Genomic DNA, 25,453 nt, shown 5'->3' on the forward strand with positions numbered 1-25,453 from the left:
AGTAAGTGTGTGCACACATGTGCTATTAAAAATGCATATTTCTTCTAATAGCCTATAAGAGAAAAAAATCTGAAAAATAATATATATATATATATGTATGTATAACTGAAAAAAAAAAAAAGGCATATTCCTGGGCTCCCCCCAAGACTTACTGAATAGACTCTTCAGGATGGGATTACACTGTATTTACTGATAATGTTCTTCACTAAGACTTATTATTTATAAAATCATGAATATCATAATGAAACTCAGTCTAGAGTGACCAAAGTTTGTAAATGTAAAATAAACTTACTTTGCTATGGAAATGTGATTCACTCTCAAAAGGGTACACCCTAAAAAGAGTTCTGCCTTTCTGCCTACAACAGTACACCTTCACTGAACCTGACCTCATCATACATTTGCACCTACATTCTTCTGATGACCCAGAGTAGGAAAGTTGAGGAGGATTAAGTTAAACAGTCCTTGGGTATGAACCTTAGTGAGGCTAACCTGAACTATAAGGTAAATCAGATAACAAACCACCAAAATGCTGGTATTCGATAGACTCCATTAAGTGAAAACTTAACCAATCGTTATAGAGGACGCTGTAAAGCAACAGGCTCCTGAAACCAGATTTTCCTTTCAAACTGTTCTTCGTGTTTTAACTGGAGTTTATACTAAAGAATCATTTTATTTACAGTTGCAAATTTCTTTTTAATACATTCAATGTGTATTGCACGTTGGAATCAAATACCTGAAGGAACTGGAATCTTATGAATACAGCCAGGACAACAATGAAGAGAGTCATGAACAAAAACATCACAGTCCACACAGAACACATTCTGGCACACACTGCAAACATAGACCTGCAATAAAAAGAAGAAAACCTGAATTTAAAAAGTAGTTTCCAAAAGTACAGCATAGCTAGAAGACGTGCCAGCTGCTTTGCTCTTTCATGTACTTATCACTTTTTCCCCACTCACCTACCTGCTTTATTAGTTCCAATGTACTATATATTCTCAAATCTATGGAAATTCTTTCTTTCCAAAAAATTATTCCTTAGAAATGAGGGAATAATTTTGTTTCTAAGTCCTTAAAGTCCCTTGAATTATAGGATACTCTCGATTACTTCATTTTAAGTAATTATTTGGGGAAGACACATGAGCTTGAAATTAGTGCTAGCTTTGAATACTTCGATAGGTTACTGGAGTGATTCAATTAAAAAGAGCACAAAAGTTTTAACAGAAATTTGTTATACCTAGGGAATTATAAAAGTTATATTCCTCTTTTAATTAAACCACTAAATAATAAGGCAAAAGACAAATATATATATATAATATATAAATTATTTTATTTTTTATTCTTATTGTCATATAATAAATAATAAAATAAAATAATAATAAGAAAAAAGAATAATAATATTCTATCAGTATTATATATATAAATACTAGCGCCTTGGGGTGAAATTTCCAGGGCAACATCATACACAGATTAAAAAATCATCAAATCTCAAACAGCACAGAAATAATGATGCTATATTCTTAAAAACTATCAAATGAGTCAAACAGTGATTCTAGTGAAGATGTAGCTAATGATGTCAAAGAGGCATGTAAAGCTTCATAAAATTATTTTTTTAACTGGTTTTCTTTCAGCCATGCCTCACAGCTTATGGGAATCTCAGTTCCCTGACCAGGAACTGAAGATGGGCCATGGCAATGAGAGCACTGATTACCAACCACCAGACCACAAGAGAATTCCAAATAAAATTGTTTTATGAAATGCTGAGAGTAAAATAAAACAAGCAATCCTTTCTACTAGTATTTTATATAGTTTATAAAGTATAGTTTTAAACATGGACATGTAACTAAAACTAAACAGTGACCTATCTTATTTGCAACTTTACATAAGTTGCTATGTTCAAATTGGCCCCCGTTAACATTTTAAAAAATATTTTCTCAGCTCCTCAATGGGGAGAATATCCTTAAGATCTGAGGCCACCATAAATGGTAACTTCAAAATAAGTTATGAGAGCCTAAAGTAAAATAAAGTAAAAAGTAAAAAATGAGACCCTGAAGTTAAAAAAAAAAGAGAAAAAACTTTTAGTACTTTCAAGCTAAATGCAGTTTAGCTTGCAAACTGAAGACAAAGTAAAACAACTGTCTGTAATAGCTCCCATTTAATCTCAACCTACTGCTATACTTCTGAGGAATAACCTGATTTGAGCTTGGTCTTCAACAATCTATTGAAAACTTATAATACCATTTCTTCAGTATTTATTGTACAATAATTAATATTCACAAAGCACATGAACTTACATGTTGGTCTTTCAATTCACCCTGACAGGCATAACAAAACCTGAAAAAGAAAGTTTAAGAATCATTTTGTTAAGAATTTACTCATTAAAATAGCTCAGGAAAATCTCAATAACAAGAATTCTCTAATTAGTAAGTACAGTTGGCCCTTGACCAATAGGCAGTTTAGGGCTGTCAACCCCCAAGGTTAAAAATCTGAGTGTAACTTTACAGTTGGCTCTCTGGCCCTCTGACCCTCCATAGCTGCAGTTTCACATTAGAGGATCCAACCAGCTATGGAACATGTAGTACTGTAGTATGTATTTACAGAAAAAAATGCATGTAAGTGGACCCTTGCATTTCAAATCCATGTTGTTCAAGGGTCAACTGTAATTATCTTTAGGCATGATTTTTAGGAGAAATAATTAAGAATACCAGTAATTTAAGAAAATTCCACACTATACCCTAAGGTTATCTGATAGCTTAAATTTTTCCTCAAACTAATCTTATTTACATCAAGGTTAAATATGAGTATGCTTTCTCAACTATGATTCTAGAGAAAACAATTTTCATGACTATTTTTCAACTTTCCCAAAGACAGCAGACAGCTGAAACAAGTCCAAATGAACAGAGAGGGGTTAATTTATGGCAAAAATGGATGCCTAAGGGCTTAATTTTCAAGGAACGGTTTAAAGAATTAAAAGTTCTCCAAACTTAATATAAAAAAGATCAGTTCCCTCCCAACCCACCCCTCACTTCATTTACAGAGCAAATCCTTTCAAAAATTTTAACTGTTTGACAGTTACCTATGCTCACAGCTCTTGGTCTTTTCCTATGGCTATGAACTTTCCACTATGGAAGATGAGATTTTAATTCTCTTTCAACCATCTTGAACCAATACAATACAGTACACACATAACAAATCCCATTCTCAATTCTTTGTAGCTAAATCATTCCAGATGAAACAATATTAAATATTTAGTTTATCATCACTATATAGACGTATTCAGCTGAGCCATGCCATACAACTTTTCCTCTCTGTAAATTACATTTTTTTCCTGGAGTTAATAAGTATGTTATTCATAAGCTTATTTGTTCTAATTACTCAGCCCCAACCGTTCCCTGAGAAGCCTAAATACCCTATTGTTATGTTCAGCTACATCAAGAATTCTATAGTTTCCATCTTCTGGTGACACCTCTCCTGGAGCATTCTGACGTTTTCCAAACTGGACTGACTATTCTCCGTATCTGACAAATAAGTGTCATTCTGGGACTTCATCTTACAAGTTTGCTTTAGCCACTTTTGATTAGATAAATATTCCTATTCTCTTTCATTCATTCTCATTCTCAGTTCCTTTGAGTCATCTCTTCCACAGCTTCCCAAGCATGTCTCTTTTTGAGACCTTACAAATCTGAAAATACCTTTATTCTACCTGTGTGTGTGTGTATATATATATATATATATATATATATATATATTTTGGCCAAACCATGCAGCATGTAGGAACTTAGTTCCCTGACCAGAGATTGAACCCATGCTCCCTGCACTGGAAGCGTGGAGTGTTAACCACTGGACTGCCAAGGAAGTCTCTAGTCTACCTACATTTAAACAGTAGCTTGGCTGGGTATACAATTTAGTTGGCAATAATTTTCACTCCAAATTTTGAAGGAAATTGCTCCATGTCAGCATCCAGTGCTGCTCACGAGATGTCAAACAATGTTTTGGGTTTTTTTTGCTGCACCACACAGCATGTGGGATCTTAGTTCCCTGCTGCTGCTCCTACTGCTAAGTCACTTCAGTCATGTCCGACCCTGTGTGACCCCACAGACAGCAGGCCACCAGGCTCCCCGGTCCCTGCTTCCCCCGTTCTTGCTCTCCAGGCAAGAACACTGGAGTGGGTTGCCATTTCCTTCTCCAATGCGTGAAAGTGAAGTCGCTCAGTCGTGTCCGACCCTCAGCGACCCCATGGACTGCAGCCTTCCAGGCTCCTCTGTCCATGGGATTTTGCAGGCAAGAGTTTTGGAGTGGGGTGCCATCGCCTGACCAGAGATCAATCCTGTACCCCACTCAGTGGAAGCGTGGAGTCTTAACTGCAAGACCATCAGTGAAGTCCCAGAAGCCAAACAATTTTAATTCCAGGTCATGTGACCCCATTCTCCCTCTATAGAAATGTTCAGGGCTAATGTTCTGCTGCAGCGTACTCTGAAATTTCACAGTGATACATGTTAGTGCAAGTCTGTTTGCCTTCAATATGTCAAGCACTTGACAGTTCCTTTCCATCCAGAAAATTCTCTCCTTCAATAGTAGAAATTATCCTTGAACATTTCTTTCCCATCTTATATCTTTTCTTTATTTCTTACATTATTTTGATATTAGGCTCCCTGGATAAATCTTCCAGTTTTATACGACAGAAATCAACAAATGCTACAAGTCAGGGCCTTTTTTTTCTTTTTGGAGAGCTGATTTACCAACACACCACCACTCCAGCTACATATAGCTGGGGTCAGGGAAATAGGTTTCTGGAGATCCAGGTCTGTTCAATCATTTCAGTCATAAACAAGGCATTCTACATCTCATTTTCTGTAGTAGCAATAATCTTGCCCAAGTGAATGACACTCTTTTATGTAGTGTTAATAACAACATATTTGGATATAACTTTACCACTTGAAACAGGTATAAATTAATCAAAACTCATATACCTTTCTCCATTATGTTCTTCTAGGGGAATTTCTTGAAAAGCATCCAAAGGAAATAAATGATGGTAAGACCGTGCTAAGTGGGGAGCAGACACCAAAGTAAGACCTAACATACAAAGCAGAAAGACATATTTAGTAACCCAAACCTCACAAAGATGATGGCTGAAATGTCAGATGATATAACTTAGGCTAAATATTTTCTAGGATTGCAGTTATTCATTTCTTAGTTAATCAGTGGCCATAAAAGGAGACTCCAAGATGGAGTCTTAGCTCTGTCACTAAGTACGTGATCTCTCTTGGCCCATGTGCTTACTTGTAAATGAAATAAAGTTCTACAACTCTATTATTTTAATTCTTCATTCTCATATGTATTTATTTCATGAAGAGAAGCAAAAACGTCAACTAGATCTACTGCACTGTCTTTAAAGAGCATAGTTTTTCTGGAAAGAGAACCAGGAAACATCCATAATGCCATGTTTATTCTTAAAAATGAAGTACTAGGCACACAATGAAAAAAACAGCCTATGTCTCTTTTAACAGATCAAATCCAGAAAGATAAGCAGAGCTTAATATTTATATTTAATAGCAATATAGGTAAGAAGTTATCCAATATTAATTTACTAGAAAATGAACAGTTGGTTTCTTACCACAGATTTTACATTCGACAGGAAGCTCACAGTACTTTGCCCGACACTGGGGGCAGAAATAGCCTCCCAATGTAAGTCCTGGCTCAGTGTTGCTATCCAGATGCCTGTTGCGGGGCAGGGGGAGGAAATATTACTTTTTAAAAAGTGATATACAAAGATGTGAGCAGGTAAAGCAAAACAAGGGATGCCACTGTAACTTTAAAACCTTTAAGTTGTTTCATAGCTCACTTATGCTCTGTTCACATTTGTCTTTTCCTCTGTTTTGTTTTGAATAGCTTCTATTAATGTCTTTGAATTCACTTCTCTTCTTTAGTGACTAATCTGCCATTAATCTTTGTGGCTCAGCTGGTAAAGAATCTGCCTGAAACGCGGGAGCCCTGAGCTCGATCACTAGGCTGGAAAGATCCCCTGGAGAAGGGAAAAGCTACCCACTCCAGTATTCTGGCCTGGAGAATCTCATGGACTGTATAGTCCACAGGGTCGCAAAGAGTCCTGAGCAACTTCCACTTCCCTTCACTTCACTGCCATTAATCTTAATCTAGTATATTTTTCACCTAACACACTGTATTGCTCATCTCTAGAAATGTGATTGGGGTCTTTATTCTATCCTCCCTATCTCTTATCAAATTCATGTACTCTTTAATTTTCCTGAGCACACAGAATACATTTACAATAATTTTAACACCTTACCTACTAATTCTAACAACTGTGTTATTTCTGAATATGTTCCCATTCTATGATTTTTCTTCTTGTTATGGGTCATATCTTCCTACTTTCTTTGCATGACTGGTAAACTTTTCTAAAAACATTTTATATCATAGTTGATTAACAATGTTGTGATAGATTCAGCTGGACAGCCAAGAGACTCAGACATACATATACACATATCCACTTTCCCCTAAACTCCCCTCCCATCCAGGCTGCCACGTAACACTAGGCAGACTTCCCTATGCTATATACAGTAGGTCCTTGTAGGTTATCCATTTTAAATACAGCAGTGTGTACACGTTGATCTCAAACTTCCTATCTCTTCTCCCCATCCTTCCCCCTGGCAACCATGAGTTCATTCTCTGTCTATAATGCATGACCGGTAATTTTTGATTGGCAGCCAGATACTGTGAATTTTGCTGTGCTTTTGGTGACGGATTTTTTTTTTGTATTGATTTAAATATGTTGTGTTTCTTTTTCCAAAATACACTTAAGCAAATAGTTTGATGCCAAAACTTGCTTTTAAGTTTTCTGGCTGTCCAGAACAGCTGCTAGTCTAGGGTAAATTCGGTTTCATTACTGTGGACTCCATTCAATGCCTGTGACATTAAGAGGCCTTTCCACACTGACTGGTGGGAATGAGCCGTTCCCTGCCCACGTGAGCTCTAGGGACTGTTCTGCTGCTCCACTCCGTGCTTCTTTCTCTGGCCTCCAGGAGTGTCCTGATAGGAATGTACACATCAACACTCAGCTAATGATTCAAGGTGGTTGATATTTCTCCTAGAAATGTTGATTCCAGCTTGTGCTCCATCCAGTCCAGCATTTCGAATGATGTACTCTGCATATAAGTTAAATAAGCAGGATGACAATATACAGCCTTGACGTACTCCTTTTTCAATTTTGAACCAATCCATTGTTTCACGTCTGGTTCTAACTGTTGCTTCTTGACCTGTATACAGATTTCTCAGGAGGCAGGTAAAGTGATCTGGTCTTCCCATCTCTTTATGAATTTTCCACAGTTTGTTAGATGATCAGTAGCATATGACACACTTTTCTCTACCCTGCTGTTTTAGCCAGTAATATTACAGGAGTATATATAGTTCTCTCTCCTTTTTACAGCTACACAGAAAGTAATTGTCTACAAAAGTCATTACATTTCAAGCCTATCTTTTTAATGTGTAACTTATAGGAAGGAATTAACAATGTAAAAACATTATCATAAACAGTTTTAAGGTTTTTACTTACGCCATGCTGAAAGAGGGTTTTGCATCTTGGTCAGACAGAGAGGCAATGGTATGCTGAGGAAATCCTTTATGGAAGAAAATATATTACTTTTTCTCCCCCAAGGAAATAGAAAAATTCTAGTAATAGAAACCTAAAAATGTTCCTACCAGAAAGCTTACAAAGTTGTCCAAAAGTTCTCTTTCCTGTCTTTTGTACATTTATTAGAGCATGGTCAAACTGACAGCAATTTCCAGTTAGAAGAAAAATTAATAGTGGAGTAAAACGGGGGAAGTGGAGGACCATATGTCCATACATATGGTCTCAGATTCTAAAGTTTCATATGCATATTTTCTAACTTAACAACACTTAATACATAACACATACTACATTTTAAAAAGAAAATGCAATTCTTAAATACTTTCTGACACAACAGAGGAGTCCATGACATAGTTTACTTTCACTTTATATAAGAACATACTTCTGTTTAAAATTTTGGAATGTCCAAACCTATGTACTTTATTTTTCATATAAATTTTTATTTAATTAAATAACACAAAATAAACACCTACCCATACGAATAAGTGAGCATTCAGAATTTGAGCTGGCAGGAGGAGGACTAACATGATGTGTTAACAATTCTTTGTAATGGCTTTCATCTAAAATAACATGGTACGTGCCTAGCAAGACAAGAATAAAAGAAAAGAAACATGAGCTTTCCAGACATAAGAATGATCTGTAATTTCTATATAATTCTATAAATGTTTTACCATCTAAAAACGTTCATTTTCAAAATAAATGCTTATGTTAAATTACCATTTTTCAAAATATTTATTTAAATAACATCTCTAAACTGACTTCACTGACAATAACTGTAATTTTCAATTTAATTAAAGCCAATTAACAAGATTTTCACTAAGTGTTACACATAGTAAAATTTCTAGCTTTCCAGTAGTTATAATGGTTCCTCTAAACACTGGCATAACTACTAAAAATTTCTTGCATTGGTTATAGAACTGGTGATATATTTAATATGACTACCCACATTTTGGACTTTGGGACACACACTAATTTAAATTTAGCAGCTTTAAAAAACCAATAAAAGTATTTTAACTAATAAATTGTTACTTTTCACATAGTGATTATGAGTAAATATTGAAGATTCTAGATATATACCACCAGTTTCACGAGCAAGTGCAGTGCATACTCGAACCTCTGCAGACAATCCAATAATAGACACTCTGATTTTAGCTGCCTTTAGACTCTTCGTAAAATCCAAGTAAATGGAGAGTTTTGAGGGAAGAAAAAAAAGAATAATTAATACGCTTGATAAATAGAATGCTCTGAAAACTAGTAATAAACTCGGAGAATTCTAGTAATAAATTTAGACAACTCTAAAGAATTCTCTTTAGAGCTGTAACTGGTTTTGATTATGAAGAAATTATTGGTTCTACCTTGATTAAATCATAGATGTTAGAGGGATCACAGGTTGTGAGGCTGCTAAAGATGATTAGGACTTCTCTACTTGTATGTCCGGGCATGTGTCTAAAAAAAGAAGAAAAAAAAAAACAACACTCCAAATAAGTATAATAAATTACATTAATTAAAAAAACTTAAGACTAGTACAGATACAAAAAAGTACACATGGTTTACAAACAGACTACAGAACAATCCCGTCTGTTTCAAGATCACAAAGGAATGAACTGTGAGTATACTCTAAAAACCTTAATACCAGTTTTTCTAAAATTAGCTACACACAAAAATAATTCACTGATTCATTTATTCATTCAATAAATATTTACTGAATACTCTTTCAAGTTCTAAGGATAAAGTGATAAGATCAGTGAGGTTCCTGACATCATGCAGCTTACGTTCTAACAGGTTGGTTTCATACAAAGTCTAAGGTATACACTGGAAAGTATGACAATACCATATGAATCAACATTAAGGTACACATATGTGGCCTGAAAATAGTAACATACTTCTTTTTTAAAGACTACAATTTAACCTCATGGTGATTGTCATAATAGTCATAAATGACTGTGTACCATTTCGGTGGCACATTGGTAAAGAATTCACCTGCCAAGCAGGAGATTCAAGAGACACGGGTTCGATCCCTGGGCTGGGAAGATCCTCTGGAGCAGGAAATAACAACCTACTCAGTATTCTTGCCTGGACTACTCCATGGATAGAGGAGCCTGGTGGGCTACAGTTCACAGAGTTGCAAACAGTTGGACATGACTGAGCACCACCACCACCATTTAATTAAATGATGGCTTACAGGATTTTAAGATATGATGAACTGTTCTCCTCTAAACTAAATAGAGATATCTATGCTTTTTGGTGTGATGTTATCAATTATTTATAGCTTTCCTGCTTTAATTTTCATTGTTAGGCTCAGTTTTCACTGTGGATATTGCTATTGTATCTACCTTCATTGTGTGTGTTACCTCCTCAACTACTTCAAAACTAAAAAAAAGTCTATTATTTAAAGGTATAAAAATTTGAGTCAGGATAGACTATCTAAGGATAAAATATATAAGCTTTAACTATACTGAATACTTTCTTTGGGGTTTTAGCTATATTCTACATAGTTAAAACTGCTAGAAAAGTGGTATTATTAATTTACAGATGTATTATAAAATTAGTTAACAAAAACCAGTATACAACAAACTCAGTTATTATACCACATTAACTTCCACATATAATCAATTTTCAATAAAAAATTTTTTCATCGTTATTTCTTCTCCACTAGTAATATTGCTACATCTTTAATTATATTTTTCCAAAATCTTTAAGGATATACCTCAGCAACTAAAACGTAAAATCAAAATTATTAACCAATATCATACTATACACTATAAATAATGTTACGTATTTCTCTTAATAACAATTTCATTATAGTTAGGTTTACAGAGATGCATATTAACATTATCATTTCAACTTAACTCATTCAAAAAATGTTGAAATAAATTATAAACAATAAGTGTAAAACACTAACTTTAGAGTCTGCATAGCCATGCTTAAGGAGTTATAAAGAGATGGTTCTCCATGGCAAGTCATATCTACAGCTTTCTTCAAAGATGTTATATGTTTCCGTGGGTTTCCTAAAATATAAATGGAAAATATCTTTTAATAAAATGTATATATACACTATGGAAATTTACCTTTCTCGCAAATTTACATATTTATGATGTTAAACAGAATCCCTTTGATTTACAGTTTTAGCAAGATGCACTTTTACCAGAAATGTTATAAAGTCTCACTCATATTGAAAAACTCAAATACAAATAATCTTTTTGTCTTTTAGCAACACATTTTAATAATATTAAATTGAATGTAAAACTTTTTACTCTTCATATTTCCTATTTCATTATTTTTAATACTAACATATGTTCACATTTAACATCTCTGAAATCACGATGTGTCTTCCAACCACTGGCAGCCAGTGACACAGCTGCCACTGCCTGCTCCTGTGAACGCTATTGCTACGCTGCTGGTCCAACCGCAACACGTGCACTGTTTGTGCTGTTCCTATTAATTTCTATTTAAAGTGTTTTTTTTTTTAAGTTTATACAAAAGGTTATATTTTTATGTAGAAAGGCATGGAACAGAACAGTAAGGTGCAAATTTGTTAGTGGAAGCAAAAACTCATTGATGGAAGAATGCCTACACTTCCATGTTTTTCTGCAGGGGGAGAAAACAACCACTTTATAAGACCTAAGAAAGGATTTCCACAAAGAGACAAAACTGTGTTATGTTGTTATTGGAATGGCCTCTGAAAAGACTGTCTAATTCATGCTAAGCAATATAAATGAAAGGAAGAGAAACCGCCAAAAATTGAGACCTGTCAAACCACCAAGAAACTGGTATGAACAATTCACATGTCATTTGACACTGTGTCAAAGGTTAAATGCCGGAGTGTTTCCTTCTTGAGGGCTCATAAAATAAAGGTGTCTTACAAACAATAAAATCTGAGGTTCAATAAAATATGGTATTCTTCAGACTCTTCCTCCTGTTTCATCACTGTTTTCATATTACTTAACGATAATGAAAACATCGAATTTATCATACAGCAAATTATCCTCATACCAGTGAACATTTAAATTAGTTTCAACTTGTCACTATTATACATAGTGTTGTAAACAGAATATTTGTAGACTGACAATTTTTCTTCTTTCATAACATTTCCTAAGCTTACTCCAAGGAACATTATTTTTTCCCCTTGGCTGTGCCTCAAGGCTTTAGCCATCTTAATCCCCTGACCAGGAACTGAACCCAGGCCCTTGGCAGCCAGAGTGCAGGATCCTAACAACGGGATCACCAGGTAATTCTCTTATGGAACATTTTTATGGCTCTTTTCCAGAAAATGTTGAACAAATTAACCAGACTATCAGTACTAAAAGTATCAGTTTCTCCATGGTTCAACAAACCATATATTGCTTTTGAAACTTCATTGTGCTCATTTAAAACATGGAAAATGTTGTTGAGTGTGCCCTTTTTTTGAATACTCAGTTCAGTTTAGTCATGTCCAACTCTGCGACGGCACGGACAGAAGCGCACCAGGCCACCCTGTCCATCACCAACTCCCGGAGTTTACTCAAATTCATGTCCATTGAGTCGGTGATGCCATCCAATCATCTCATCCTCTGTCGTCCCCTTCTCCCGCCTTCAATCTTTCCCAGCATCAGAGTCTTTTCCAATGAGTCAGTTCTTCGAATCAGGTGGCCAAAGTATTAGAGTTTCAGCTTCAGGATCAGTCCTTCTAATGAATATTCAGGACTGATTTCCTTTAGGATTGACTGGCTTGATCTCCTTGCAGTCCAAGGGACTCAAGAGTCTTTTCCAACACCACAGTTCAAAAGCATCAATTCTTCGGTGCTCAGCTTTCTTTATAGGCCAACTCTCACATCCATACATGACCACTGGAAAAACCATAGCCTTGACTAGATGGACCTTTGTTGACAAAGTAATGTCTCTGATTTTTAATATGCTGTCTAGGTTGGTCATAACTTTTCTTCCAAGGAGCAAGCATCTTTTAATTTCATGGCTGTAGTCACCATCTGCAGTGATTTTGGAGCCCAGAAAAATAAAGTCTGCCATTGTTTCCACTGTTTCCCTATCTATTTGCCATGAAGTGATGGGACTGGATGCCATGATCTTAGTTTTCTGAATGTTGAGCTTTAAGCCAACCTTTTCATTCTCCTCTTTCACTTTCATCCAGAGGCTCTTTAGTTCTTCTTCATTTTCTGCCATAGAGTGGTATCATCTGCATATCTGAGGTTATTGATATATTTCCTGGCAATCTTGATTCCAGCTTGTGCTTCATCCAGCCCAGCGTTTCTCATGATGTACTCTGCATATAAGTTAAATTAATAGGGTGACAATATACAGCCTTGACGTACTCCTTTTCCTATTTGGAAACAGTCTGTTGTTGCTTCTTGATCTGCATACAGATTTCTCAAAAGGCAGGTCAGGTGGTCAGGTATTCCTATTTCTTTCAGAATTTTCCACAGTTTATTGTGATTCACACAGTCAAAGGCTTTGGCATAGTCAATAAAGAGAAATATATGTTTTTCTAGAACTCTCTTGCTTTTTCGATGATACAGTGGATGTTGGGTATTTGATCCCTGGTTCCTCTGCCTTTTCTAAACCAGCTTGAACATCTGCAAGTTCACGGTTCACGAATTGCTGAAGCCTGGCTTGGAGAATTTTGAGCATTACTTTACTAGTGTGTGAGATGAGCCCAATTGTGCAGTAGTTTGAGCATTCTTTGGCATTGCCTTTCTTTGAGATTGGAATGAAAATTGACCTTTCCCAGTCCTGTGGCCACTGCTGAGTTTTCCAAATATGATGGCATATTGACTGCAGCACTTTCACAGCATCATTTTTAGGATTTGAAATAGCTCAACTGGAATTCCATCATCCCCACTAGCTTTGTTCGTAGTGATGGTTCCTAAGGCCCACTTGACTTCGCATTCCAGTATGTCTGGCTCTAAGTGAGTGATCACACCATCGTGATCATCTTGGTCGTGAAGATCTTTTTTGTACAGATCTTCTGTGCATTCTTGGCACCTCTTCTTAATATCTTCTGCTTCTGTTAGGTCCATACCATTTCTGTCCTTTATTGAGTCCACCTTTGCATGAAATATTCCCTTGGTATCTCTAATTTTTTTGCTGTTGCTGCTAAGTCGCTTAAGTTGTGTCCAACTCTGTGTGACCCCATAGATGGCAGCCCACCAGGGTCCCCCGTCCCTGGGATTCTCCAGGCAAGAACACTGGAGTAGGTTGCCATTTCCTTCTCCAGTGCATGAAAGTGAAAAGTGAAAGTGAAGTCGCTCAGTCGTCTGACTCCTAGCGACCCCATGGATTGCAGCTTACCAGTCTCCTCCTTCCATGGGATTTTCCAGGCAAGAGTACTGGAGTGGGTTGCCATTGCCTTCTCCCAATTTTCTTGAAGGGATCTCTAATTTTCTTGAAGATTTCTTGAAAATAATTTTTCCCATTTTATTGTTTTCCTCTTTCTTTGCATTGATTGCTGAGGAAGGCTTTCTTATCTCTCTTATCTCCTTGCTACTCTTTGGAACTCTGCATTCAAATGGGTATATCTTTCCTTTTCTCCTTTGCTTTTGCTTCTCTTCTATTCACAGCTATTTGTAAAGCCTCCTCAGACAGCCACTTTGCTTTTTTGCATTTCTTCTTCTTGGGGATGGTCTTGATCACTTTCTCCTGTACAATGTCACGAACCTCTGTCCATAGATTATCAGGCACTCTATCAGATCTAGTCCCTTAAATCTATTTGTCAATTCTATTGTATAATCATAAGGAATTTGATTTAGGTTATACCTGAATGGTCTAGTGGTTTTCCCTACTTTTTTTTATTTAAGTCTGAATTTGAAAATAAGGAGTTCATGATCTGAGCCACAGTCAGCTCCTGGTCTTGTTTTTTGCTGACTGTATACAGCTTTTCCATCTTTGGCTGCAAAGAACAGAATCAATCTGATTTCAGGGTTGACCATCTGGTGATGTCCATGTGTAGAGTCTTCTCTTGTGTTGTTGGAAGAGGGTGTTTGCTATGACCAGAGCGTTCTCTTGACAAAACTCTATTAGCCTTTGCCCTGCTTCATCTGTACTCCAAGGCCAAATTTGCCTGTTACTCCGGTGTTTGTTGACTTCCTACTTTTGCATTCCAGTCCCCCATAATGAAAAGGACATCTTTTCTGGGTGTTAGTTCTAGAAGGTCTTGTAGGTCTTCACAGAACCGCTGAACTTCAGCGTCTTCAGCGTTATTGGTCAGGGCATAGACTTGGATTCAAAACTAGTATTTTGAATACTAGCTTGTTTAAATTTTCTTTTTTAACAGTTGTTTAATTCCTTTTTATTCTGGTATGAATTGTGTATTTTTTGCCCATTCATTCATTTGGAACTTCTTGGTGTTCTTATTTACTTGAGTAAGTTTTAAAATATTAACTATCTGCCACAGTTAATATACTGTGGACCCTTGAACAGTAAGTGTTTGAACTATGTACGCCTACTTATATGCAGATTTTTTTCACTAAGTACATACTACAGTACCACATGATGTGCAGATGGTTGAATTCTCAGATGTGGAACCAAGGAAACAGAGGACCAACTATAAAGTTATAAGCAGATTTTCAACTATACAGAGGGTCAGCACTCCTAATGCTCAACTTGTTCAACGGTCAGCTATATATTGCAAGTGTTTATTTTTAGAGTCATAAATTTTAGAAATGAAAAGTACCTAAGTCCAAATCCTTCATTTCATAACTGAGAAACAAATCTAACAAGTTAAATGATTTGCTGAAAGACATATGCCTACCCAATGGCAGGACCAGTAGTCAAACCTTGATAGTATGGCTCTCTATCCACTTTTCTTTCTACCACACCATACAAAAAAATTTTTAATCTCCTATTGTGTTATGAGTATAGGAAAAAAGTATATTTACATTACTCTCAGTGTGGTTTACTGCAGTGATTCTGTTCAGGGCAAAAGAGGGTTATAGGCCTTTTGTATTCTCAAGAGGCCTACAAGAATCTCCAGAGGATTTTTCCTCTCTGTACATATTACCTCCCAGGCACCCACAGAATACTATTATTAACTAGGGGGAGGGAACATGCGGGAGGGTTGGCCCTACATCCTTTCCTTAGGGGAACCATCCTTCCCTCACTATATAATAATCCAGTTTAGACGACATGGTGCAGGTGGAACTTCTATCCTACTTCAAGCAGAGACATGTAATCCAGGCCTACCAACAAAATACTTCATTCCCTTAGCCACTTGACTGCTCACAGATGGGCAGATCTTAATCAGGGTCAATAAGAACCCTCTTTGGAGCTTGTGCTGAGACTATAAACTAGGAGGGTCATGTAGACTTGATAGACATCTTACTTAGGGACTTCCCTGGTGGTCCAGTGGTTGAGTCTGGCTTGCCATACAGGGGACAAGGGTTTCATCCCTGGCCTGGAAAGATCCCACAGGCCTCCAGGCAACTAAGCCCTGTGTGCCACAACCACTGAAGCCCTCGTGCCCTAGGGCCCTTGTTCCACAACAAGAGAAGCCACTGCAACTGGAAGCCCACACACTGCAACTAGAAAGTAGTCCCTGCTCGCCGCAACCAGAGAAAGCCTGTGCACAGCAATGAAGACCCTGCAGAGCCAAAAACAAACAAATAATTTTTTAAAAAAGATTAAGTGGCTCTTGTGAATGATTACAATAATTTTATCCTGACACTTTCATGATTGAATAAACATTTACAGCCAGTATAATACTATTCATCACTGTGCAGAACTCAATTTAAAACAGCTCATTTTAGGGACCTCTCTGATGGTCCAGTAATTAAGACTGCATTTCCACTGCAGGGGGTACAAGTTTAATCCCTGATTGGGGAACTAAAATTTTTAAAGAAACAGGCCATTTTAGAGACAGAGAGTTTAACAGAAGTTTTTTTAAAGTGTTTTACCTAGACAGCCTGCAGGAAGGTTTCATTTTGCTTATTAGGCAACCTCATGAACAGGGTTACAAGGTTAGATAAATAAAGCAAAGTCCTTGAGTGCGAAAAAGGTAATTTTATGCATACCTGAGAGTTCAGTCAGTTTTTCAGCTCTTTTACTCTTTGTTACAATTATTCCAATCTCAAAATAAAAACAAAAATGATTATTAACTTAAATTACTTTTTCTTGATAAGAATGTATGTAACTAAAATAAATGACTAGTTAAAAAGGAATAAGTAACATGTGAACAACTTTTGACATAAATTTAGCTATGAGTTCACTGTATATTGTTTAACTTCTAGAGTTATCTTGCTTTTCATTGACAAGTGTCACAGTAACTTGTACACAATCTGAATCACTTAAGTGATAGAACATATGTCCAATGTTTTAAAAAATACATTATATTTGGCAATAATATCAGGATTATATCACTTATCTACATACCTGACTAATAGGATTTTGATCAAAATATTCCTCTACGAAGTATTCCAGCAACTGTTTAAAGAAAACAAAAAGAAAAAACTAGGTAACAGCAAAATAACAACACAGAGAACAGGTTTTGTGAAATCTATTTATCAAGCATTATTTCTTATGATTTTTAAGCTTACAAAAATATTAAGTAGTAAAGATATTAATAAATAAAATAATGCATTTAAAAATATTAAATATAAAAATTAAAATAGTAAATAAAATTGAATTTGAAATGGTAAGTGATGAGACAGGTTTAAGCTCAGCCTTAAAAGATGGAACCATTCGGACAAGTAAGACAGAAACAATCTAAGTAAGAAAAAGATTCAAAAAAGACAAACAGGAAAATGAGCAAAACAGAAGATGGGCTTGAATAAGTTAGGAATAATATGAATCTATTTATAAGCTGAGGAGATTAATTCAAGTAAGTCAAAGGAGAATGAAGATTCAATAAAGAAAAGGACTAACTGACGAAGCAAGATCCTAACGTGGAGTGGAAGAGCATAAATAATTAGCGATTTTGGTAAGTAATCCAGAGTAGCACTTCTACTTAGCTATAGTTTGCATTACCTCAAAAAAAAAAAAAGACTGCATTCTTTAAAAACATTTCTTTTGGAATTCAGCAGCCTTCCTCACAGGTAATACAAATCAGAATAATTTTAGTATACCTTTAATGTACATGTCAGTCTATTTGGCTTTAAATCTTGGTCTTCCATTGTTCTTGATCCATCTACTACCACATATAGATGGCGCATCTACCAAAAATAAAATCCCCCAAATAAATAAAACACATAAATAAAAACAATTTTCAAATACATTTTTGACCAACAAGTAAAAATGGCACTTAGCATTTACATATTCTACATGTATATTTTTAACATATTCCTTTAAAAAGTTTATTCTATTTGAGCCAGAATGTTTGTGTAACTCAAACTAGTTCTGTAGCAGTAAAGTGAAAAAGAAAAACATCATACCATTCCAAGTCGAACTTGTCCATGGTGCTCAAATACCCTGTTAAAAGTATGCAAAGGTTTTAAGGAAATAACATATACTACCTGAAAGATCATTACAACTTTTCAACTAAAGTGCAGTTTTCTAGGGAAGTAAATTATTAACTTACGGGATGCATATAATTATGTGTATTTGAGATAAAACGCTGAAGATGAATTTCCCTGATGAGGCTCTAGGTTGCTGGGTCTACCCTCGCTATTTAAAAGGCTGTAAGTGAGGTTCTCTGAAACACAGCTCAAATGAAGTACTGGGGAGTGGGCAGAGGTGGACAAAAACCCTTAAAGGAATTTTACCTCTGCAACACACACAAAGGTTACGTACCTTTTTCTCTTCGCTTTGAAGAGAATGTCTTCAATTGTAGCTTTAAGTGATCCTGATTCATCTTCTTTAAGAATTTCCCTGTAGGGAATATTTAATTGTTTAAAAAGATACACTATAATTTTATTAACCCAAGAGAAAGGAAAATATGTCCACACAAAGAACTGCAGCTGAATATTCACAGCTACATTATGCATAACAGCCAAAAATTATATCTAAATGTCCATCAAATGGAGAAAGGATGAATAAAAAATATGGCATAAACATATAACAGAATACCATTCAGCATAAAAAGAAATGAATTACTTACACATGCTACAATATGGATGAACTTAAAAACAGCATGTTCAGTTAAAGAAGTCAGACAAAACTGACCACATATTATATGATTACATTTACATGAAATGTCCAGAAAGGGCAAATCTAAAAAGACAGAAAGTAGACAGATCAATGGTTGCCTAGGACTACAGGTGGAAATGGAATTAATTGTATATGGACATGAGGGTTATTATTGGAATGGTAAAAATGTTCTAAAACTGGTTTATGTTGATGTTTTCACAGCCCTGAAAATTTCTAAAAATCGCTGAATTATACATAAGATACAGATGAATTTTAACATGTGTAAAATATACTTCAAAAGTGTTGTTGAGGGAAAAAAAAAAACACCTAAAACAACGTCTAAAAGGGAAGAGAGAGTAATAATGCCCTACTTACCATGTTCTTTCATAGCCTCCTTCCCATCGCTTAGTTCTTTCAGGCTCTTCATCCATTTTGTTCCTTACATATTGTAAAAAAGTCATTAGACTGTGAATTTATTAAAGATGATAGTCACCAGATGTATATAATTAAATTTGAAAAGTAAAGAGAGGGAAATAAACATACAAAGCAAAAAAAAGAAAACTCGGACTGCAAAGTCATATTATTCTTTGCAATTTATTCAATAATTGTAGTTGAATGCAAATATGTTTAAATCCTCATGGAACTTTTTCATATCCCCAAGAAAGAATGTGAATATTTATGCTCAAATTTGGCACCAATAAGCTTCTCTTTACAATTAATAAAAAATAAAAATGCATTAAAGATGTGTCACAGGACAGAACCACAGAATTATGAGAAGTGGGTACAGGTATAGACGAAACAACACGAGCTACAACTGCTACTTCTTATCACTGAGTGATAGATACATGGTGATTCATTCACTGCCTCTCCATCTTTGTGTCTGTGTGAATTTTTTCATAATCAAGCTTCTTTAATAAAATTTACTTTATTCATAAATGATAAATGTTTATGGCTCCTAATTTTAAAAAATCTATCTTACATTTTTTGGTCACTCCTCATGGCACACAGGACCTCAGTTATCCCACCAGGAATCAAACCCACACCCACTGCACCGAAAGGCAGAGTCTTAACCATTGGACAGCCAGGATAATTTTTTAAAATAATACAATGGCAAACCTACACTATAATCCCAACTATTAAAAGAAAACGGAACCATTTAGTAATTCAATAAACAGGACAAATGGTTTTGAGTGGATGTTAGGATTAAGGATGATTGGGTTTTTGTTTATTCTTTTCTGTATTTTCATATTTTCAATATAAATGTGCATTTTTTTTAATAATCAGGGACAAAATTGGTGTTGGGAGGCATCTATTAACCATTTGTTGCTGTTTAAACTCTAAGTCACATCGGACTCTGCATTCCCATGGACTACAGCCCGCCAGGCTTCTCTGCCCATGGGGTTTCCCAGGCAAAAATACTGGAGTGGGTTGCTATTTCCTTCTCCAGAGGATCTTCCCCACCAAGGGATTGAACCCCCACCTCTTGCATTGGCAGGCAGGTTCTTTATCATTGAGCCACCTAGGAAGCCGCTCTATTAACCATAACCAAGAAATAAACACCCCATCACATTCACACCTCCACCCTCCCCAATGGAATCTCCCTCTCCACCTTACATTCTCACTTTCAACTTCCTTCTTTCATAAATGAAGGATCAAAGGAATCTTAAGTGCCAAGACATTAAGGGCAAAACAAATCCCATCAATGGCAGGGGAAAAGATTAATTTTTGTGATAAGGACAATAACCAAGACCCATTCTCCACTGGCCTTCCCTGGTGGCTCAGATGGTAAAAAATCTGCTTGCAATGTAGAAGACCCATGCTCAATCTCTTGGTTGGGAAGATCCCATGGAGAAGCAAATGACTACCCACTACAGTATTCTTGCCTGGTGGATTACAGTCCATGAGGTCACAAAGAGCTGGACGTGACTGAGCGACTAACATTTTCATTTTCACACTACTCATTCATTGTTCTATAGAAAAATATACTTAAAAATCCAAATAAACGTAGACTTTTATAAATGAACTTCTGGAATTAAAATCTATTGATAAATTGAAAACTGCCTTTATGGCATCACTGCTTTCTTGGCACCTGCTACAATCAGATATTGTTTACTAAACTTCTGAGGATTCAATTGTTTCAGGAGATCAGGTGTTCCACTTTAGTATCCTGAAATAACAAGAAATGACTTAGTTTTGACATCTGTGCTTTCTCAACACACTTATATTGGTGCCTTATAGGCTTAATGGAGTGTAGTAACACATCATGCAGAGACAAAACTGAACATTTTGATCTTCCATGGAGGTGTGTTTGTATTTATCGTGAATATAAAAAATCAAAAGCTTAAATTCTTAAAGATGTGGTTACTGCCGTTCATCACATCAATATTTAAACTATTTTTAGTTTATGACTTTTAATTCCCTCAAAGTTCAGAAACAACGTGAGAACCAATGAGCAGAAGCTGCAATCTGGAACACCTCTGGCTCACTGCATACAAGAATTTCTTAATTCGAACTGACTGCAATGGGAAATTACAGGGATAGGACAGAGGTAATAAGATCCTCATAACTGCAGATGTTCAAAGGGAAGCTGGATGTTTAAAATGCAAGCAGTTAATAGAGAAGGGATTTATGCCGCCTGGAGAAAGATGTACTTGGTAACCTCTTAAGCAGCATCTTCAACTGACTATGACTGAATAGTCCACCTTCTTACAAATATCGCTGGGAATCCACTCCAGAAAAGCCACTGCCCTCAGGAGAAGCCTGGTGGTGGGATTCCTTCACATGTGCTCAGAATGTTACATGTAAACAATGAGATTTGCACCAAACATCGCAATTTATGAAGCTTTCCCTAACAGCTAAACTTGCCAAGCGCTTTGAGAGAGGCAAGGGTGATAACAGTCCTGCTTTTCAGGTGTGGAACTCAAGGCTCAGAGGTTGGTAACTCTATTGAGGCCACACAGATGGAGGCTGGTCACAAGCTAAACCCAGGGCCGCATTTGCGTCCTGCCCTAGGAAAAGAGAGTCACTCTCCAAACTGCTGCCCTAGATAGATCCTTCTATGCAGCTTCATAGACGGAAATTCTCCTTCTCCTCCACACGCTTCCACACACCCTTCTTCCCTATGAGGCGTTTCGGGATCATTCAGCCTCCGCTCCCAGCCTTGCTTCCTAGGCGGCGGTTCTCCGCCGCGGCTCCGGGAAATCCTCTACCACTGACTTACCTGTCCTGCCGAGCTCTGTTCTCCCGGAAGTTCTGCTCAATCCGTTCTAAGTGCTCCGCCGAAGTCCTTCCGCCGCGCGCGGTAGTGACGCGCAAACGTTCCGACTGCTGGGAGTGGCGCTTGCTCGAGCCGGGCGCTCACTGGCCCGGCAACCTTGTACTGACTTTGGGTGTGGGAAGCACCTCCTGCACCCTTCCCGCTATTCACAAAGAGGCAGGAGGGTGGTAGCCATTCGCTCTTGGAAATTCGGAGGCCTAGTAGCCGTCCACACAGGATCTGAGGACTGGATGACCCCAGCGGCAGTCTCAGCTGAGCCAACTTGCAGTGCAGCGGTTTTCCGGAACTCCTCTGCTGCCCGTGCTAAAAGCCACAAATACTTATTGAGCACCTACTTTGGGACTGATACAGTTCTAAGTACTGAGGAAATAGTAGTGAAAAACTGACAAAAATCCGTGCCCTCATGACATTGTGAAGAAAAATATACTGTATCAAATGGTGATGGTGCCATAGAGAAAAATGAAGCAAGGAAGAGGAAAGTGAAAAGTGAAAGTGTTATCGCTCGGTAGTGTCCGACTCTTTCGACCCCATGGATTGTAGACCGCCAGGCTCCTCTGTCCATGGAATTCTCCAGGCAAGAATACTGGAGTGGTTAGTCATTGCCTTCTCTGGGGGCTCTACCTATCCAGGGATCCAACTCATCTCCCGCATTGCAGGCGGATTCTTTACCATCAAAGCCACCAGGGAAGCGGAAAAGGGTTGCAGTTTAAAATAGGTGCTCAAGGAACTGCCGTCCATCAGCAGCTCCTTTTATTTATCCCCAGAAGAAAAGGTCTTATTGTTTAATGGTGGTGTTGTCTTTAGAGGAAATTAGCATTACTGATTCCCAGTGCCAGTTGGCTTCCATCGTTGCCTTCCTCCACATCTTTGACTTCAAGACTCTATATACAGACTCCACCCCTTTCCTTTTCATTTCCTTGTCTCCTCCCTCCTTTCCTTCCACAATCTCCACACTCCTCCTGTCTCCCTCTCTGTTCTGAATGGCTATTCTGTTCCAAGACGGGATACAAACTCACCGGACAGACAGCTGCCACCCAAGCCCCAAGCTTCTCATTTGTGTTTACCATCCAGCTGACTGGGAAGACTATGGAAAACCAGGAAAAGGACAGAGGGTTTGCCAATAGATTTAAATTAAAGCATATTTGTGGACAGGAGGCTGAATTATTCAAGCTCTTCCCAACTGTGAAGTTCACTCTCCTCTAAATATCTTTCAGTCTCAGATCTTAGCTCAAGTAGGAATGGTATTAAGGAAAAACAAAAATGCATAAATCCATGGTAATCTTTTGCCATTATTATGACTAACATAATATTTTGTGTACAAAGTGGTAGAAAAAAGAAACAATATAACCTAGCCAAACATTTCAATTTGTAAAACTAAGGAGCAACTTTAAATAATGGAACAATCTGTTTTTTGCCCATGGGTGGCTGGACACAATCCACAGAGTTAGGAAATTTGTAAATGGCTCAGCCAGTGGATCAAGCTGAAATTCAAACTGTACAAAGACTGGGAGAGGTGAATCTGCCTACGGCAATACCTTTAGATGGAACCTCAATCATTCAGACTCATTAAAAACCTCCAGAATTGCTTATGAGTATCTAATAATCTTTATCTTGATGTTAACTCTATACCATCTTTTAAAGCATTTGTTCATTACCTGTGAATGGTCTTAATGCCAAACCTAATGCAGTTATCTGCCTAAAATTAAAAAGAATTTACACTGTAGAGCTGTATTCAGCACACACCAAGTATGTGGAATGGGGTTGATACATGTACTTTTAAAACCCAGTTTACTTTTAAAAACTTGTTTAAAGTTTCACCATTTGGCTTTGAAAAATAGGGGTAACTGGCCATATTTATTATTGACTTTCTGACAAGGACTGTTCTAAGTCACACATTAACTACCTTCATAACAACCATGATTTAGGTACAAGTGTCTTTTGTACATATAAGCCAACTAGGCATAGGAAGGATAAGTAATTTGTCCAAGGTCACCTGGCAACTCAACGGACATAAGTTTGAGCAAACTCCGGGAGGTAGTGAAGGACAGGGAAGCCTGGCATGCTGCATGGGGTTGCAAAGAGTCAGACACAATTTAGCGACTGAACAACAACAAAGCAACAAGAATAGGACAACATATGCATGAACAGCAAGCGGTCCCGTGGCAGCAACTGGAATTTTGGGGAGACACCCTTCCACGTTTTGCAGTCACAAAAATCCTAGTTGTATGTCCATGTTCTTTTTCTAACTCCAAAGTGGGGTTATTTTCACATTTTCTAAAAACTACCCCAGTTACTTAGGTATTTTTGTTTATGAAAACTATTCACACTAGAAAGAGATGTCATATATGTCCTTCATCTAGAAAAAGATGTCATATATGTCCTTCATCTAGTTTATTAAAACCATGAGCTGCCAGCAGATTGAGTTTAGATTCCTCCAGCTCAGTCTTGGAAAACTTCCAGATGTACAAGCTGGATTTAGAAAAGGCAGAGGAACCAGAGATCAAATTGCCAACATCTGCTGGATCACAGAAAAAGCAAGGGAATTTCAGAAAAACATCTACACATCTGCTTCATTGACCAACCTAAAGCCTTTGTGTGGATCACAAGAAATTGTGGAAAATTCTTAAAGAGATGGGAATACCAGATCACCTTAACCTGTCTCCAAGGAAACCTATATGCAGGCCAAGAAGCAATAGTTAAAACTATTGGAACATGGAACAATGGATTGGATCGAAATTGGGAAAGGAGTACATCAAGGCTGTATATTTAACTTCTATGCAGAGTACATCAAGTGAAATGCCGGGCTGGATGAGACACAAACTGGAATTAAGATTGCCCAGAGAAACATCAACCACCTCAGATATGCAGATGATACCATTCTAAAGGCAGAAAGCAAAGAGAAACTAAAGAGCTGCTGATGAAGGTGAAAGAGGAGCATGAAAAGGCTGGCTTAAAACTCAATTCAAAAAACTAAAATCATGGAATCCAGTTCCATCACTTCATGGCAAACAGATGGAGAAAAAGTGCTAACAGTGACAGATTTTTTTTTCCCTTGGGCTCCAAAATCACTGTGGACAGTAACTTCAGCCACAAAATTAAGACGCTTACCCCTTGGAAGAAAAGCTATAACCAACAGAGACAGCATATTAAAAAGCAGAGACATCACCTCGCTGAAACAGATCTGTATAGTCAAAGCTATTATTTTGCTAGTAGTCACATATGGATGTGAGATTTAGACCATAAAGAAGGCTGAGAGCCAAAGAACTGATGCTTTTGAATTGTGGTTCTGGAAAAGATTCTTGAAATTCCCTTGGACAGCAAGGAGATCAAATCAGTCAATCCTCAAGGAAATCAAGCCTGAACATTCATTGGAAGGACTGATGCTGAAGCTGAAGCTCCAATACTTTGGCCACCTGATGCAAAGAACCAACTCATTGGAAAAGACCCTGATGCTGGCAAAGATTGAAGGCAAAAGGAGAAGGGGG

At 37.1% G+C, this 25,453-nt stretch overlaps 1 protein-coding gene across 1 annotated transcript; it reads right to left on the reverse strand.

Annotated features, from left to right (window-relative positions):
* Positions 1–613: 613 nt before the first annotated feature.
* On the reverse strand, positions 614–21,993 carry LOC104998428 (general transcription factor IIH subunit 2). The gene is made up of 16 exons (XM_010853578.1): positions 21,912–21,993; positions 19,067–19,129; positions 18,356–18,433; positions 17,998–18,034; positions 17,692–17,778; positions 17,000–17,050; positions 16,642–16,696; positions 10,545–10,650; positions 8,998–9,088; positions 8,720–8,807; positions 8,116–8,223; positions 7,568–7,631; positions 5,615–5,718; positions 4,971–5,073; positions 2,295–2,334; positions 614–845 (listed from the first exon to the last, which is right to left on the reverse strand). Exons 2-16 carry the CDS (start codon positions 19,120–19,122, stop codon positions 726–728), a joined length of 1,188 nt encoding a protein of 395 aa, XP_010851880.1. The 5' UTR covers positions 19,123–19,129; positions 21,912–21,993; the 3' UTR covers positions 614–725.
* Between the last annotated feature and the right edge of the window lie 3,460 nt (positions 21,994–25,453).

This window comes from Bison bison, unplaced genomic scaffold, assembly GCF_000754665.1.
Source record: "Bison bison bison isolate TAMUID 2011002044 unplaced genomic scaffold, Bison_UMD1.0 scf7180017864329, whole genome shotgun sequence".
NCBI classification, from domain to species: domain Eukaryota; kingdom Metazoa; phylum Chordata; class Mammalia; order Artiodactyla; family Bovidae; genus Bison; species Bison bison.